Genomic DNA, 15,937 nt, shown 5'->3' with positions numbered 1-15,937 from the left:
TTACAGTTGCTGCACCCTCAAGAGAGGCAAGCTGCATAAACTAATGAGGAATATCATTGACTCAATAACAAAGGAATACTATTATTTGACTTTCCTATATTTTCTCAGTCACGGATTATTTTAAATTCCCAGCAATGCCCCAAGAGAGAAAGGCCTGTGTGGGTTTTTCTAGGAATTGCTTCAGCAGGAAAGAGTGTCTTATCCCTGACATTGTTTGTAATTGCCAACTTTTGCTAGGTTTTATTATTGTTTTTTAAATCTCTGTGGCCAACAGACCCCTTATTCCTTGGAATTGTGTTGGTGTTCCCACCGCTTACTTAGTACACCCCAGGATGTTCCAGAGAATGATGACATATTTCAAAATTGCAATCATTTTATCTCTTTATTAATTATTTTTATTATTTTTCTTTCTTCTCTTCCCTGACACATTTCATTGGTCTTGATTTTTTTCCCCCTCAAGCAAAGACTAGTAGTAATTATATAATTACATCTAGAGGCACTTACCCATTTTGCCCCAATTACAGGGATTGATAGTTCCTGACGTACAGTGGTAGATTAAGGTTGTCTTAGGTCTGGAAGATGAAATAAAAATTATATAACAACAAAATGCAGAACTGATGATACAAAGATAAGGGAAAAATCACATCAAGACAGGGTGCCTTAAAAATTCCCACGACTAAAGCAACCTATGCAATACTTTCATCTTTTGTTCTTTCTTTGGGTTAATACACAAAATGGAAGGTGACTAGGAAAATGTGTGTGTGTGTGTGTGTGTGTGTGTGTGTGTGTGTGTGTGTGTATGTGTGAGTGAGCTTGTGTGAGTGAGTGTGTGAACATGTGTTTGTGTGTGTGAAAGAGAGAGAGAGTGGTGTCAAATAGTTATGATATATTGTGGAGTACATGTGTCTGAGTTTACATAAAAATTTAATTCTGTGTATCCTTTACTAACAATACCAAATGTACAAGCAATCTATTTTTTTCTCCTTTGTATTCAGAAATTTCCCCACATTCTGTGGTCTGGACTTTTGGCATTTACCAAGAAACTGAGCAGTTCAGTGAAATATAAAATATGTTGTGATTTCATCAACATTTATATCTTTGCCATAAAAAAGAAAGCTATATTTTAGATGTCTGAATATAAAGTAAACATTTTTGGTTATCAAGAATTTCAGGACTAAGCTATTTAAAATGCGTATTACTTTATAATCAAAGGCACAACTTCTATAATAAGTGCCGTATTTTTCAAATGTGCCTAACATATTCACCCTCCTCATATCTTTGAGAGCCTGCTTAAGAGCCCATACCTGTGAACTGCAGTGTACCATCCTACCGCTAAGGTGAGATTGACAACTGTATCAACTGGAATTAAATCTGCCACAGCCATTGGGGTAGCTTTTATGGAACGAAGAAATCCTTTTCCAGCCTGCACAAGAAAACAAGTAAAATGATAACACAAATAAGACACATTAAGCCAGGACTTAAGTAGCAGATAGGACCAGCATATAAACACTAGTGCTGTTAGTCAAAATAGTTAACACTGATTCACTGCTTCTAAGTTATTGTCATGTTTGACCTCCCAGCCTATCCAACCTTCCCAGCCAAATTCATCTCAAGTGCCCACATCTCTGTGTGAGTGGTCCTTGGATTCCTTTTGGGTATAAAATTCCTTAAATTCATGAGAAATTAATATACTTAGTTAATTAACAAACACCACAAATAGTTTTTCATATAAAAATTAATTTGTAAGACATTTTAAGAATTTAGGTTTCCCAGATTTTCCACTGATATTTGTTTACCATTTCTTAAATGACTTTGGTTTCTGTTAGTCCTTATTCAATTACAAGCAAAAGCAGTCACTAAAATTAAAAAAAAAAAAAACATTTATCTGAAAAAAAATGAAAATGAAATTTTACCACTTAACAGAACAATTTTTTTTTGGCTTGGGAAAAGACACCACAATTATTTATTTTTTGTCCAATATTTTACTTCAACCCACAGATCATAGATGTTATATAGAAGCAATAATTAGAAATGTATTCATGTTTATAATTGATAGACTTCATGAAGTTGGTTTGCTTTACTTTGCACATTTCCAGCATTGATTTAAAATTATCAGCACTTTCTTATATTCCTAATTCTTTTTTTTTTTTTTTTTTGGTAACTAGTTCCCTTCCTTTAGATATAAGGAGGCAAGTGTTAGGAAAATTTTAGGAAATTTGAATAAATGTGCAGCTTTGCAATGTAATGAAACCCACTCTGGGCTCATGTTAAAATAATAATATTATGGGTGACCAAACATTCACCAACTAAATGGTAAGAAGGAAAGAGTTGAAGACAGATTGGGAACAGAAAGAGGAGCTGGTTGAAAATTTGGAACTCAGAAGGCAGTTCATTGTCACTATCTTTAAAAGTCGTACTTGATTCACTGTCTCATATTTATATTTTAATTCATGTTGGACTTAGTTTGAGGACTTGTTTGAAACATGTGATCCCTAATAAGATTTAAACTCGTTTAGATAACTGAATTGCTATTTAGTGCTCTGAAGAGCAAAGATGTAGTTCTGGTTCTAAAGTGTTTCGCTGTGAGCTGGGGAACACTGCACCTCAGCTGGGTCACTGTGAACTGCTGGGAGATGGACACCTGGACTAGCTGTGTTTCTCCTCTCCCAGGGGTTTGTGATTGAAAAAGCATTTCCCATGTTTGCCAGTTTTTACATTTGAAACATCTGCCACACCTTTTTGTATTAAAAAAAATAGTTACTGATACATATTTGTACATGTATATGCATAATATATTCTTTATATACACATACCCATAAAACTCTTGCATATTTTAAAGTCAATAATTCAATAATCTTTGAGGGTTAGGTTTTTACTGCATCCTCAATTTGCTGCACTAATTCAAGCCATTAATAAACAGCAGAGGAGGAAATATCCCCATCTGGTGGCAACTAAAGGAAAATTCTTGATGTTCAAAGGTTTTGCAAAATAAAACCCCTCAACAGTAATTGATGATGTCATATTACATGTTTTCCATATGATAAAATTCTCACGGAATGAAAGTGATTCCATATGGTCTCTAGTTTCCAATCAGTAAAACGGAGATACGTTGTTTCAATTATTAGTATAGTAAAATTTATGTTTTGGGATCAAAGAAGCTAAACCAGCACTAAGAATTTTGTTATTATTTCTCCACAACCTTTCAAGAAATTATACATAATTTCCCCTTCATTATACATACCGCAACAATGAGTCCACTAGGTCCATTTAGGTTATCAACCCAGCCCTAAAAAATAGAAGGTCTCTATTGGTTACATATTTCAGAAAATTGCTTTATCTTTGGAACATCTACAGTCTAATCTTAATACATATCAAAGAAGAACATCAAAACCCCAGCCAAAAGAATATTTTTTTTTATCTTTATAAATATTTATTTTTATTATTTAATTACTTGCTAGAATAACAAAAACCATCTGTGCTAATTGACCAGACCACCTTAAACATGCAACACTTTTCAATAGTTCTCAAACTATTTCAAATCCCATTCTTCGTTTGCAAAATTGATATTTAGAATTCAAGAGTCCCTTTAATCATTTTCTTCTGCTATAAATCCTCAACTTTTTCCTCAATTTAAATTTCAAAATTCAATTTTGAAGAGGTCATTGGGAGGAAATTTTTCCTTAAAAGACTTAAAATCTTATAGTCTCCTTTAAAAACTATTAAATTGTTGGCCTCTGTTAAATATGGGGGTACTTTTTTTTATAGGTAGTTAGTTTGGGGTATAAATAAAAACACACCCAACCAAAAGGTGTATCCTAAAATTAAAATATAGCATTTGGGTTTTCTTATTTGTAGCTCATCAAACCCTGCCCGTTTTTTGTTTGTTTGTTTTTTTGGCATCCAGTTCTCTGCAGTAGATGCATTTCTAGGCGCTTCAGAATAAAATAATGAAATTTAAATTCTGTGAACTTGCTAAATATGGGTTCTTGGAATCCTGGTGACCATTAATCGCTGGCACTTACAGAAACTTTAGAAACTCTTACCAAAAGAATATTTTAATTCAGTATTTCTAAGATTCCCCAAAAGATCAAAGCACTGGCAAAGCATTGACTACTTTCTACACTTTTTCTGATTCTGCAAGGATTAAAATGTTGCAGGTATTGATTTTTCTTTTTCTAAATATTTATATTGGTGCTTATAATTATATGCAATAGTGGAATGTGTTGTGGCATATTTGCACATGCACATAATTTGGTCAATTTTGTTCCCCACTACCTCCCTTTCTCTCTCCCTGCCTTCCATAATTCCCTTCCTCCACTCTATTAGACTCCCTTCTATTTTCATGAATTTCCTCTGCTTCTCCCCACTCCTCTCTCTCTAGCTCTGACATATAAGGGAGAATGCAACCCTGGTTTCCTGAGCCTGGTTTATATCACTTAAAATCATGCTTAAGTTCCATCCATTTTCTTGCAAATGACATGATTTGTTCTTTGTAGCTGAATAAAACTCTTTGTGTGTTTATACCACATTTGCTTTATCTATTCATCTGTTGATGGGCACTTAGACTGGTTCCATACTTGGCTATTGTGAACTGTGTTGCTGTGAACACAGGCATACATGTATTGCTACAGTATAACACTGATTTTCATAACAAGGAGGTATGGATGTTTTCCTGCAGTTTCATACTGTCTCATGAGCTAAACTGGACCTTGTCTTCATATAGTGATCCGCCAACCAGTTCATCAAACACAACTTTTTTTTTTCCTCATCTGAGGTTGGATTCTAAGCTATGTGAAAACATTTCAAACATGAACTGTAGGAATGACCCATTTCTTGGAAAAGTTTTAACAGCTTTGGAGTCCATACCACATATATATTTTTATGTGTTGGCCTGGTTGGAGGTGTTACAGGAAAGATTGTGCTTGGGAAGTAAGGGAGAAATGTCATTTTCCCAAGCCCTAAGCAAGTCAGTTTGACCTTATTATGTCTCTTTCTTTATCTGTAAAAATCAAAATGTGTGTTTATAATAGAGAGGGAAGAGGAAGAATCTAATATTTATTGATCTTTTTCTAGGACCAGGCATTACACAAAACACTACTCAAGCATTGCCTCACTTAATCAACTCTCCAAAGTGAGTCAAATCAACCATGATTTATAGATGAGACAATTCAAAAGTTTGCATTGCTAGTAGGTAATGGAACACCCAGCTCTGAAGCTTCAAAGAGTTTCTCTGAAGAAGATGATATAGTTAAAAGTAACTTTTGAAAGGATATAGCAATAGAGAGAGGTTAAAAAAATATTATTCTTAAACTGAGAAACCGTGGGCTTTGTGACTCCTTTTTACCTTGGAAATTGCAATACTACCCATTTGGCCATAAAGAACATTCTGACATATTGAAACCATAGTGGGAAAGCCAAGTAATGAAACTATCTCCCTGGAATTTTGAGACTAGAGTTAGTGAGAAGCAATTTAAGATCTCTACCCAACTCTTGGACAGTCAGAGTTAACTCCCAAAGGAGCCTCATGCTGGGTAAATCCTGACGCTAACATGGAATTTGCTGTAATAAAATGAACTTGTGTTTGATTTGCTGCACTCAGCTATATACACCCGGAGAAGGAGGAGGAGGGAAGGGTGGGGGAAAGGAGAATACAGGAAGGGGGAAGGGGAACATCAGAAAGAAATGGTGCTGTGGTTTGACAGCTGAACAGAGAATCCAGAGTGAGCTCACTGGGAAAGGCTCCTGCCAGGTGGCTCCCACGATGGAGGGCCGGATGATGGCCACGTTCAGGTTGCTGCCCTCTTCCTGCACTACCATCTCTCCCAAGGCCTTGGTGTAGGTGTAAGTATTAGGCCGACCGGCAATCAGCTTGGGAGTGATCTTATCAATGATAGCATCATCTAACCACCTGAAAGTAGAGAAAAAAAAATCTAGGAACATATGTTGCACAATAGACCAAAAGGAAAATGTGAGATACAATAAAAAATGCTTCCATCTTCTAGTTTGACTTGGGGAATTCAGAACAGTCACAGTATAGCAAGGATGAGTGTACCTGTTCCAGTCATGAATTACAGATGAGCTCTTCACTCTCTTCTAGCCTAGTCTTAGTGAAGTTCCACTTCCTCCCACCCAGATAGATAGATTAACAAATTAGACAGATATGCAATCTACTATTTATTACATATAACCTCACATTATCCTCACTTCTCCAATAGGTTCACAAAGACGGTCATTGAACACGTTTTTGAGTACCATTCATGTGCTAGCTGCCATATTCCTGGACTCAAAGCCTCCCTGATCCAGTGAACTTCGGTGGCAGCCCCACTCATTCAGTGTGGTCCACTGAAAACCTAGTGAACCAGACCAGAAGCCTTTCAAGATTTTACTCAATGCCTCAACAAACAAAGCAACTACATTTGGCAGACTTCTCATATGTTTAAGCAAATGTATAAAATGTATTTTCAAAAGTCTGTTTAGAGCCTAAGCAAATAACGTGATAATTATTTCTGGAGATCTCTGAACAGAACTCTGAGGTCTGTCAAGGGGAGTGATTATAGTACCCTGAAGCAGTGTCAGTAACAACTATTGAATATTCCTGCTTAAGAGGTGACAGGGGTTGTGAGTAACTGTGCCTTATAACGTCAGCCTCATCCTTTTGAAAACTATGGCAGAACCATTTTGATAATCCAAGTCTATCTACACTTCTCTATAAGATTAACAAAATTATTGTCAATTAAATATGTAATGCTTCTCTTAGCTAGATGACCTGTTACAGACCATAACCACACTAAAAAATCTTAACTGTTACTGCTTTGAGCACAGCACAAGTTCTTGAGTATTTAAAATCTGTTTGATGTTAAGACTGATTCACAATCACAGCTATGAATTTTAATCACTTTCATTTAACATTTTGGTGGAATGTAAAGATCATCTATAGTATTAATTGTCCTTGCTTTGCTTCTGTTAGTGCTCAGTGTTTTCTGTGTACTCAACTACCTTCTGATTTCAGTTGAATAGGGGAAGGTTGAGAAGTTCCTAGAACTAAAACAACTCCAAATACATACAGAAATAGAGATATTTCAACTATATGGACGCCTGGAATTTGGGAGAGAGTGGGGGATAATGCAGGTGCCTCTCTGTGTTTATAATGATACAGCCATCCTCTGGATGAGGGTGTGGCTCAGCAGCAGAGCTCTTGCCTCACATATGTGAGGCACTGGGTTTGATCCTCAGCACCACATAAAAATAAATAAACAAAATAAAGATACTGGGGGCTGGGGATGTGGCTCAAGCGGTAGCGCGCTCGCCTAGCGTGCGTGCGGCCCGGGTTCGATCCTCAGCACCACATACCAACAAAGATGTTGTGTCCGCCGAGAACTAAGAAAAAATAAATAAATATTAAAATTCTCTCTCTCTCTCTGTCCCCCCCCCTCTCTCTCACTCTCTCTTTAAAAAAAAAATAAAGATACTGAGTCCATGTATAACTAAAAATTTTAAAAAATAAACAGCCATCCTTTGGTATCTGAGGAGGATTTGTTCCAGGACCCTTGTAGATACCCCAATTCATGGATGCTAAAGTCTCTTATATAAAATGGTGTAGAATCTATATATAAACTATACACATTCTTTTGTATACTTCAAATCATCTTTAGATGGCTTATAATATATAGTACAATATGAATGCTATGTAAGTACTCGCTACACTATATTGTTCAGGGAATATTGTTTAGTGACAAGAAAATGTTCTTTACATGTTCAGTACAGACACAGCTTTTTCCCCAGACATTTCTGATTGGCAGTTGGTTGAATCTGAGCTTGAGGAACCCTCATCACAGAGGATACAGTGTCTAATCTCATTTGCAAGTGAAGAGTGAGTCTACTGACCTAAGATCACTCTCTCTCCTCTGCAAAAATATGCAGATTACAAAAACCAAGTTCAGAAGGGCCTAATTTCAATAAGTCTGTAAAGAAAAAGATTCTAAGGAAACACTAGAATCCAGCAACCACTGGGAGTCTGTGTCACAGAGCTGCTGTCAGTGATGTTAGAGTACCTGGAAAAGAGGACACAGTGGGCTTTACAAAGTTTGATGAGTAGCTTTACTTAGAAATACTGGCTTCAAAGATTTCTTAGGACACAAGTACAAAAGAACTTGTAGCATCCTGTGGATGGCCCACCTCTACTACTCTTAGCTCCACCTGTGTTCTGTTGGAGTCCCTCCATATTTACTTGTGAAAAGAGGCAACAGTTCCATCTGTTCTAAATTCTCAGGTTATCACCAGGACAAACAGAAATCTTCACAACTGCACTTAAAGCTATTTGATGAAACAAAACAAGTCAAGGAAACTAAGGCATTCTTATTTTAAAAAATGAAACAAGCATATATCTACATAGGTAACAGTGGTTTTAAGGTAGGTTTTCTAATCCCACCCAATGAGCCATCTATGTCTAGTCTAGTTGCTTCCCAGGTTCAGAGAAGATTAAAATGACATGTAGCACGTGGTTGAGTGGAGGCTCTTGTCAGGACCTACACTCAGTTCAACTCTGCTGCTACTGTTCTCCATTTGTTCTTAAAGCAGCCAATAAATCATCATGGAAGAAAATACTATATAAATCAAAGTACATTTCTGAAAGTATCCAAATGCTCTTCACTATACTCAAGGCAATATTTTAAACCCATGGGTCTCAATTCTAAACTTCTACTGCAAAAGAAGTGTGAAATTATTGAAAATTTTGGGAAGCAATATGTGTGTGTCTATATGCACATAAATGCACAATCTCTTCTAAATTATACTATCATTTTTGCTTTGAAACAGTGCTTCAACATCACGAAAACATTAATAATTTCATTACACACACACACACACACACACACACACACGTACTAACTGAATGAAAAAAACAAGAGAAATATATATTTCTCCTCTGATTTTCTAATGTAAATGCAGGGCAAGTCTAGAAGAATTTCAGGAAAAGCTTCCAGCAAAATCCATGGATGCACTGCTTCATGATAATGTTTGCTTCCTCATCCTCTAGTCCGGGTTATGTTCTTTCCTTGATTACAATTATCATGCTGTGTGTTTGCTTACATGGATAGTGAGTCCAGGTGAGCAGGGTTACACTGTGTTTGTGTCTAATTGCCTTTCTGCCCTAGATCTGGTAAATGGATGCTCTTCCATGTGGTGGTCTTGAGCAGCCAATTTATATACTGTATAAGGTTTTTGGAAACAGAGATGGATAAAGACAGGAGAGAGCAGCTGAACTCAGAAGGAGATCAGGTTGTAGGGAGAATGTGGGGGAACTGGCTTAAGAATAAATGCAAACATTTTATTTAGAAGAAGGGCATTTTTTAAAAAAATGTGAGATTGAACTCATTGAGCCACATCTCCAGCCCTTTCTTATATTTTATTTAGAGACAGGGTCTCTCTGAATTGCTTAGGGCCGCACTAAATTGCAGAGGCTGACTTTGATCTCTGATCTTCCTGCCTCCACCTCCCAAGCCACTGGGAATACAGTCATGCACCATCACACCTGGCTGAAGAGGGAATTTCTGAGCCTAAAGCCTGAAGCCTCTTTATTTACCTCCAGATATTTATTGAGGACTTATCTTGGTCCAAACCTGGACTGACTGAAAATTATTCTTGTTTGGTAGGAAACAATTTAACTGTTCCTATTTGCATTTAAAGTCTACACTATTAAAGTGTGCAAGATTTGCCTTTTTTGGCATCTAGATGCTTGGATGCCACCTTGAGGCCGTGTCTTCCTGAAAATAAAGGCACAAGTGCTAGAATTCATTTTTTACACTTCCCCTGAATAAATCACATTTTTCAGTGTTAACAACAGGTCGTTTAACACAAAGGCAAAATCTACTTTCCAATATCTGACCTTCTTTCAGGCTTCCCAAGAGGCTGTTAAGAGGGTCATTGCTAGTGGCTGCAGGCAGCTTTATGTCCCTGCTTCTCACGCACCACCCACCACACCTGTACACTTGCCCAGCTGACTGCCAGCAGCACTTGATCAAGAACTCCATTTCTTATTTATATGGATGATTAGCTGTGTCTTCTGGTGCCTGGGCAGCTTCAGAAATATGATTTTTAGCGGATGCAAATCTACCGGGAATTTTCATTCAATTTGAGCATGTAGAAATCAAAAGACAGCAGAGATGAGGAGAGCAGGCAAAAGAGGGTGCATGGATTGTTAGAATACAAATGACCCCCATTTCAAACAAAAACTGCTCAGTGAAAAATCTCTTTAAGGCCCTACTCCTCAAGCTTTCTAGCTCACAAATAAGAATTTCACAAGGCCACTGATAAGAATCTAGGTTCACAAATACTATCTTAGAACCACTAAGTCAATCTTCAAGGGCAAGAGTCTGATACTCTGTTTTTAGTAAACTCTAGAAATTCTTTTGTTAGGCAAAGTGGGGTACCACTGATTTAAAATTCCTTCACCACAAATATAAAGCATTAATTAATAATGATTTGAATACAGTGCTTCTTGGAGTAAACATTTCAACAGAATTGGGCTTTAAAAAATTAAATCCCTTGTATTAGAATGTAAGATGTGACAATCCTGCCTATTCTAATCTGGCTGCTCATTAGATATGTACCCCCATATGCAAAGCAGTGGCCATGCCCTATGGGGTCTTCCTTGCAAACAACATATACATGTTTTTTATGTCTGTTGCTGGACCCTAGTTCTAGTCTGTCACACCGCTCCATCTTAATGATGGGTTTTCCTACCTGTGGCTACTGCCTGTGCTAATCCACTGCCTTCCCTCCTCTCCCTAGACCATGATAATATTCTAAAGCCCACTTTAATCAAAGGCTTTTCTTGATTAAAACAAACAACAAACAACAAGTCGCGCGCATACACACACACACACACACACACACACACACACAGCTTCCCTTCAATGGATGCCCACTGCCTAAGAATTAAATACAATGTTTCTGCTTGGTATTCAAAATCTCCTGAGGGTAGCCCCAGCCTACCTTCCAATTTGATCCCTAACTGCCTCACTACACATAGCACACGTGCAGCTATGATAGACTTCTACCATTCCCCAAACATGCTTGGGGGTTTCTTGCTCCAGTTGCTCTGCCTGGTGTAAGTCCCCCACTTACTCATCCACACGGGGGCTCTCCTCTTCCAGGCCTATGTCACATGCTTGTCCTCAGACACTCTTTCTACCATCGCCTCAACTCCAGGAGACCTAGTATGTCCCATTTCTCCCACCACACCACATATGTAATTCTACCCACGTTCTATGTGTTGGATGCATGCTCCTTGAGGGCATAGTCTGTATCTTACAAGATCACCTGTAAGTCTCTGGCACCACCAGAAAGACCGTGGCCTTCAGGATCATGTGGCCGTGGGTCAAAAATTACATCTGCGATTTACCAATTGAGAGACTTTCAAAGTGTTACCTAGTCTGTCTGAGCTTTCTGCCCATTCCTTAGTATGGCAGTGACGACAAGATCAACCTGGCAATGCTCCATTGAGGAATTAAATGTCCGTGTCTTGTTCACATAGCTGCTTGGTAGTGGCTCATCTCCCTGCCTTCCCTTCCTAATGCATATTTACTAGTTTTATTGTGTACGTTAGCCAAAGCAGTCAGTATTGATGGATCCGTTATTAAGTTCCTAACTCTAGTTACTTCAGGTTTTTACACAAGTGCAAAAGCCTCTTTTTTTTTTTTTTTTTTTTTTTTTTTTTTTTTTTTACTTCTATGCTAGTTTCATTGAGATAGTTACCTTGACCTGAAAACTATGGAAAACACCAACCACAAAAGCCTATCTTTCCTAGTCAGTCATGTGCATTTTTAAAAAGAAACATTCTACTTAAGCTGTTATTCTGGAAAGCTCAGATTTCCCGGGCAATTCCTGATCCTTTATACACACAAGTTTCTAAAGGTAAATATCACGAAATATCTAGAAGCTGGTATAAAGGTAGAGTTGAGCTAGAATGGTGACACACGGTCCCACGACAATGTCTGCAGGGATAAGGGGCAGCAGAAAACAGCAGGCAAGAGGGCTAAGAAAACTAGTTGCTGGTCACTGACTAATGGCCCTGCCTGTCATGCTAATTAAAAGTATTACTAACTCCTAGTTAAGTTTTATTAAAAACATGTTTATACTGACATGCTGAAGTTCTTGTACTGACATGATCAAATTTCATTTTTCTGGAATGGTCCAGGACCAGAGTAATTCTGGAAGTTTCCAGAAAGGGGCTGAAGGAAGGGAGCTAAGGCTTCACAGTCCATCGCTGTTTTTTGGACAGTAAAAGGGGTGAATTGAGTGAGGAGGGACCTGAGATGGTGAAGGGTGGGGCAGGGTGGTAGGTGTGGGGGTTAGGCTCCCACCCCACTTCCCTTTCTTAAAAACCCTGAGCTCTGTCACTCTGGCTTAAACAATTGGGAAAGCTGTCGGAGGGGGAGAAAAATGCAAATTCTCTTTTATTTCCCAGAACTGGAAATAGAAACCTAAAAATTTTGGAGAATAATTTTCTTTTAACAATTACTAAGTAGAGAAGAAATCAGAGAGAAATTTCTTAAATCCCACTGAATCTGAATTTAGATGAATTAATATAGGTTGCACATCCCTAGTCCAGAAGTCTGACTATGAAATGCTCCAAAATCCAAAACTTTTTGAGTGCCAATATGATGCTACAAGTAGAAAATTTCTCACCTGAATTCATGTGGTAGGTTACAGTCAAAATGAAGACACACTAAATGTATTGTATAAAATTACCTTCAGGCTCTGTGTGTAAAATGTACATGAAACATAAATGAATGTTGTGTTTAGACTTGTGTCTGATCTCCAAGATAGCTCATAATGTAATTGTAAATATTCCAAAATCTGAAAAAAAATCTAAACTCCAAAAAAACTAGGATCCAAGTATTTTGGAGAAGAGATATTCCATCTATATTTACTCAGAATAACTTTGATGACATTTGTTATTCTAAAATTTCAAAATTTTCATGTAATATAGGAGTTGTTGAAACAGTCACACTGAAAGTTTTGTTGTTCAGGGGTTGCTAGGCTTCATTTAAAGTATTATTCAAAACTCACAGGTAGGTTTAATTAAAAGTGTAAGAAGAAAAAAAAAAGCAATCCAAAACAGGGTGAAGTATGGAAGTAGAGATATTTTACACATAACCTCCACATCCCAAATATTAGCTTGTTATGCAATATTGTCAATTCTTGCTTCTTTCTAAAAAACAAGAATCAGGGGCTGGGGATGTGGCTCAAGCGGTAGCGCGCTTGCCTGGCATGCGTGCGGCCTGGGTTTGATCCTCAGCACCACATTACAAACAAAGATGTTGTGTCCGCGAGAACTAAAAAATAAATATTAAACATTCTCTCATTCTCTCTTACTCACTCTCTCTCTCTCTCTCTCCTCTCTCACTCTCTCTTTAACAAAAAAAAAAAAAAAAAAAAAAAAAAAGAATCAGCCAGAACAGTGGGAACGATGATCATCTAATGCCATGGAAAGCTTTTCATTCATTCAGGAAATATTTGAGCCCCTACTATGTGATGGTACTGGAGGTGCAAAGAGCAACAAGAGAAACTCTCTTCCTCTGAGAAGCTCATTGTCTAGTGGAGAATATAGACAAGCAACCAGATGTTTGTAAATGACTGTGTTAATGGCAATGATAAGGAGGAGCCCTGGGTCCTATGTGAAAGAAGCCTCCGCCAGGGGGCGTCGGGGGAGAGCACTGGGGTGCCAGTAGGACTCACCAGGGAGGCAGAGAGGGAGCAGGCTCTAGGGACAGAACCATCACAGAGATGCCTACCTATCTCTATCTATCTATCTATCTATCTATCTATCTATCTATCTATCTATCTATCTTGCTGCATTAACTTTGGGCATCAAACTACACCTGCCTTTCTCCAACTATCCTGATAAACTTTGGACTCTGAAATATCCCTTTGCACCAGTGAAGCAAATCATCACTTATTAGCAACTTCAAGTAACCTCCAGATCCTTTAGATGACTTTCACTTTTCTTTGTCCTGGATATTTTTAAGTGACAGGTAAAAATATCTGTTCTCAGACCTGAAAGAGATAAAAATGTTTGCCCTGAGGGAATGAACTTTTGATTTAGCTAAAGTTTTTAAATATATATATATATATATATATATATATATATATATATATATACATACATATATATATATGTATATATATATATATTTGAACATAAGTACTGTATTGTATGAAGTTATAATGTGACAAATTCACTGTAAAATAGTCATTTTTCCCTGCTTTAATATTTTTTATGTAGAGTTTTTTAAAAAATGAGTTAAAGATGATAAAATGGAGAAGAATGAAGAAATGGAAAACAGAAATGGACTTATTTTGACACTGGGGCAGCATCCTAAGAAGAAAGTGGTTTCTGTCAGTTGGCAAGAGAAATTCTAGAGACTGCACAATACAGCAGTAAAGAGCCCATCTCAGATGAATATGTCAAGAGACTGTCACCTTCAGCCAGATCTTTGAGGAATTCCTATTCTTGATTAGTTCTTCTTTACTAAGCATTTGGCTACACTCTAGCACTGTAATTATTACTTTATATAACTTAACACATGATCGCAACTATAAGATAGACCCGTGTTACAAAAGAAGGAACTTGGATTCAGAGAACCAAGGAATTTGCTCAAAGTCACACAGCTACTATGTTAAGTTGAACTCATACAAGTCTGATTACAAAAAATTTTCTCCTGAACTTTTTATACTGTACATTATATTTCCTTTAGCTAGTGACAATACTGGTGTTATTAAGAAGTGAGAAATCACGTCTATGGTATTCCCAAGTATCTTATGCAGTGCTAAACTATTAAACAAAAGGTTTCTTTAAGAATTTTCTATCTCCTTTCCCCTTCAGCAGTATAATCCCTACCAGGGAATAAAGGAACTAGCAAGGACAGGAACATGTTTTTGTGTGTGTGTGTGTGTGTGGGGGGGATACCAGGGGTTGAACTCAGGGGCACTCAACCACTGAGCCATATCCCCAGCCCTATTTTGTATTTTATTTATAGACAGGGTCTCGCTGAGTTGCTTAGTGCCTCTCTAAATTGCTAAGGCTGGCTTTGAACTCATGATCCTCCTGTCTCAGCCTTCAGAGCCAATGGGATTACAGGCGTTCACCACCATGGCTGGCTTCAAGGATGTCCCACTTCATTCAATAATGAAAGATGATAAAGAATCAAATAGATATATGCCACATTTTTTTATCCATTCATCTACTTAAGGGCATCTAGATTGCCTCCATAGTTTAGCTATTGTGAATTTTGCTGCTATAAACATTGATGTGGTTGTGTCCCTGTAGTATGCTGTTTTTAAGTACTTTGGGTATAGACTGAGGAGAGGGGTAGATGGATCAAATGGTGGTTCCATTCCAAGATTTCCAAGGAATCTCCATACTGCTTTCCATATTGGCTGCACCAATCTGCAGCCCCACCAGCAATATATGAATGTACCTTTTCCCCACATCCTTGCCAACACTTACTGTTGTTTGTCTTCCTAATAGCTGCCATTCTGACTGGAGTGAGATGATATCTTAGAGTAGTTTTGATTTGCATTTCTCTAATTGCTAAAGATGATGAACATTTTTTCATATATTTGTTGATTCATTGTATATTCTCTTCTGTGAAGTGTTAGGTCCTTGGCCCATTTATTGATTGGGTTATTTGTTTTTCATGGTTGGAATTTTACTCAGCAATAAAAGAGAATAAAATCATGGCATTTGCAGACCTATCTACCCCTCTCCTCGGTCTATACCCAAAGTACTTAAAAACAGCATGCTACGAGGACACAGCCACATCAATGTTTATAGCAGCAAAATTCACATTTGCAGGTAAATGGATGATGCTGGAGAAGATAATGCTAAGTGAAGTTAGCCAATCCCAAAAAAACTAATGCCGAATGTTTTCTC

At 37.5% G+C, this 15,937-nt stretch overlaps 1 protein-coding gene across 3 annotated transcripts in view; it reads right to left on the bottom strand.

Annotated features, from left to right (window-relative positions):
* FAR2 (fatty acyl-CoA reductase 2) overlaps positions 1 to 15,937 on the bottom strand; it is a 155,206-nt gene that overhangs the window by 17,866 nt on the left and 121,403 nt on the right. For all 3 annotated transcript variants that reach the window (XM_081311165.1, XM_081311164.1, XM_081311166.1), the window contains 4 exons: positions 5,731 to 5,908; positions 3,242 to 3,286; positions 1,305 to 1,423; positions 505 to 572 (listed from right to left, as the gene is read on the bottom strand). In XM_081311165.1, the coding sequence (XP_081167291.1) occupies positions 505 to 572; positions 1,305 to 1,423; positions 3,242 to 3,286; positions 5,731 to 5,908 (410 nt within the window). The remainder of the gene's footprint in view (positions 1 to 504; positions 573 to 1,304; positions 1,424 to 3,241; positions 3,287 to 5,730; positions 5,909 to 15,937) is intronic.

This window comes from Spermophilus citellus (assembly GCF_964194105.1).
Source record: "Spermophilus citellus genome assembly, chromosome: 10".
In the NCBI taxonomy this organism is placed as follows: Eukaryota; Metazoa; Chordata; class Mammalia; order Rodentia; family Sciuridae; genus Spermophilus; species Spermophilus citellus.
The sequence above is the reverse complement of the archived record's forward strand: the minus strand, read 5'-3'. Positions and strand labels throughout refer to the sequence as shown.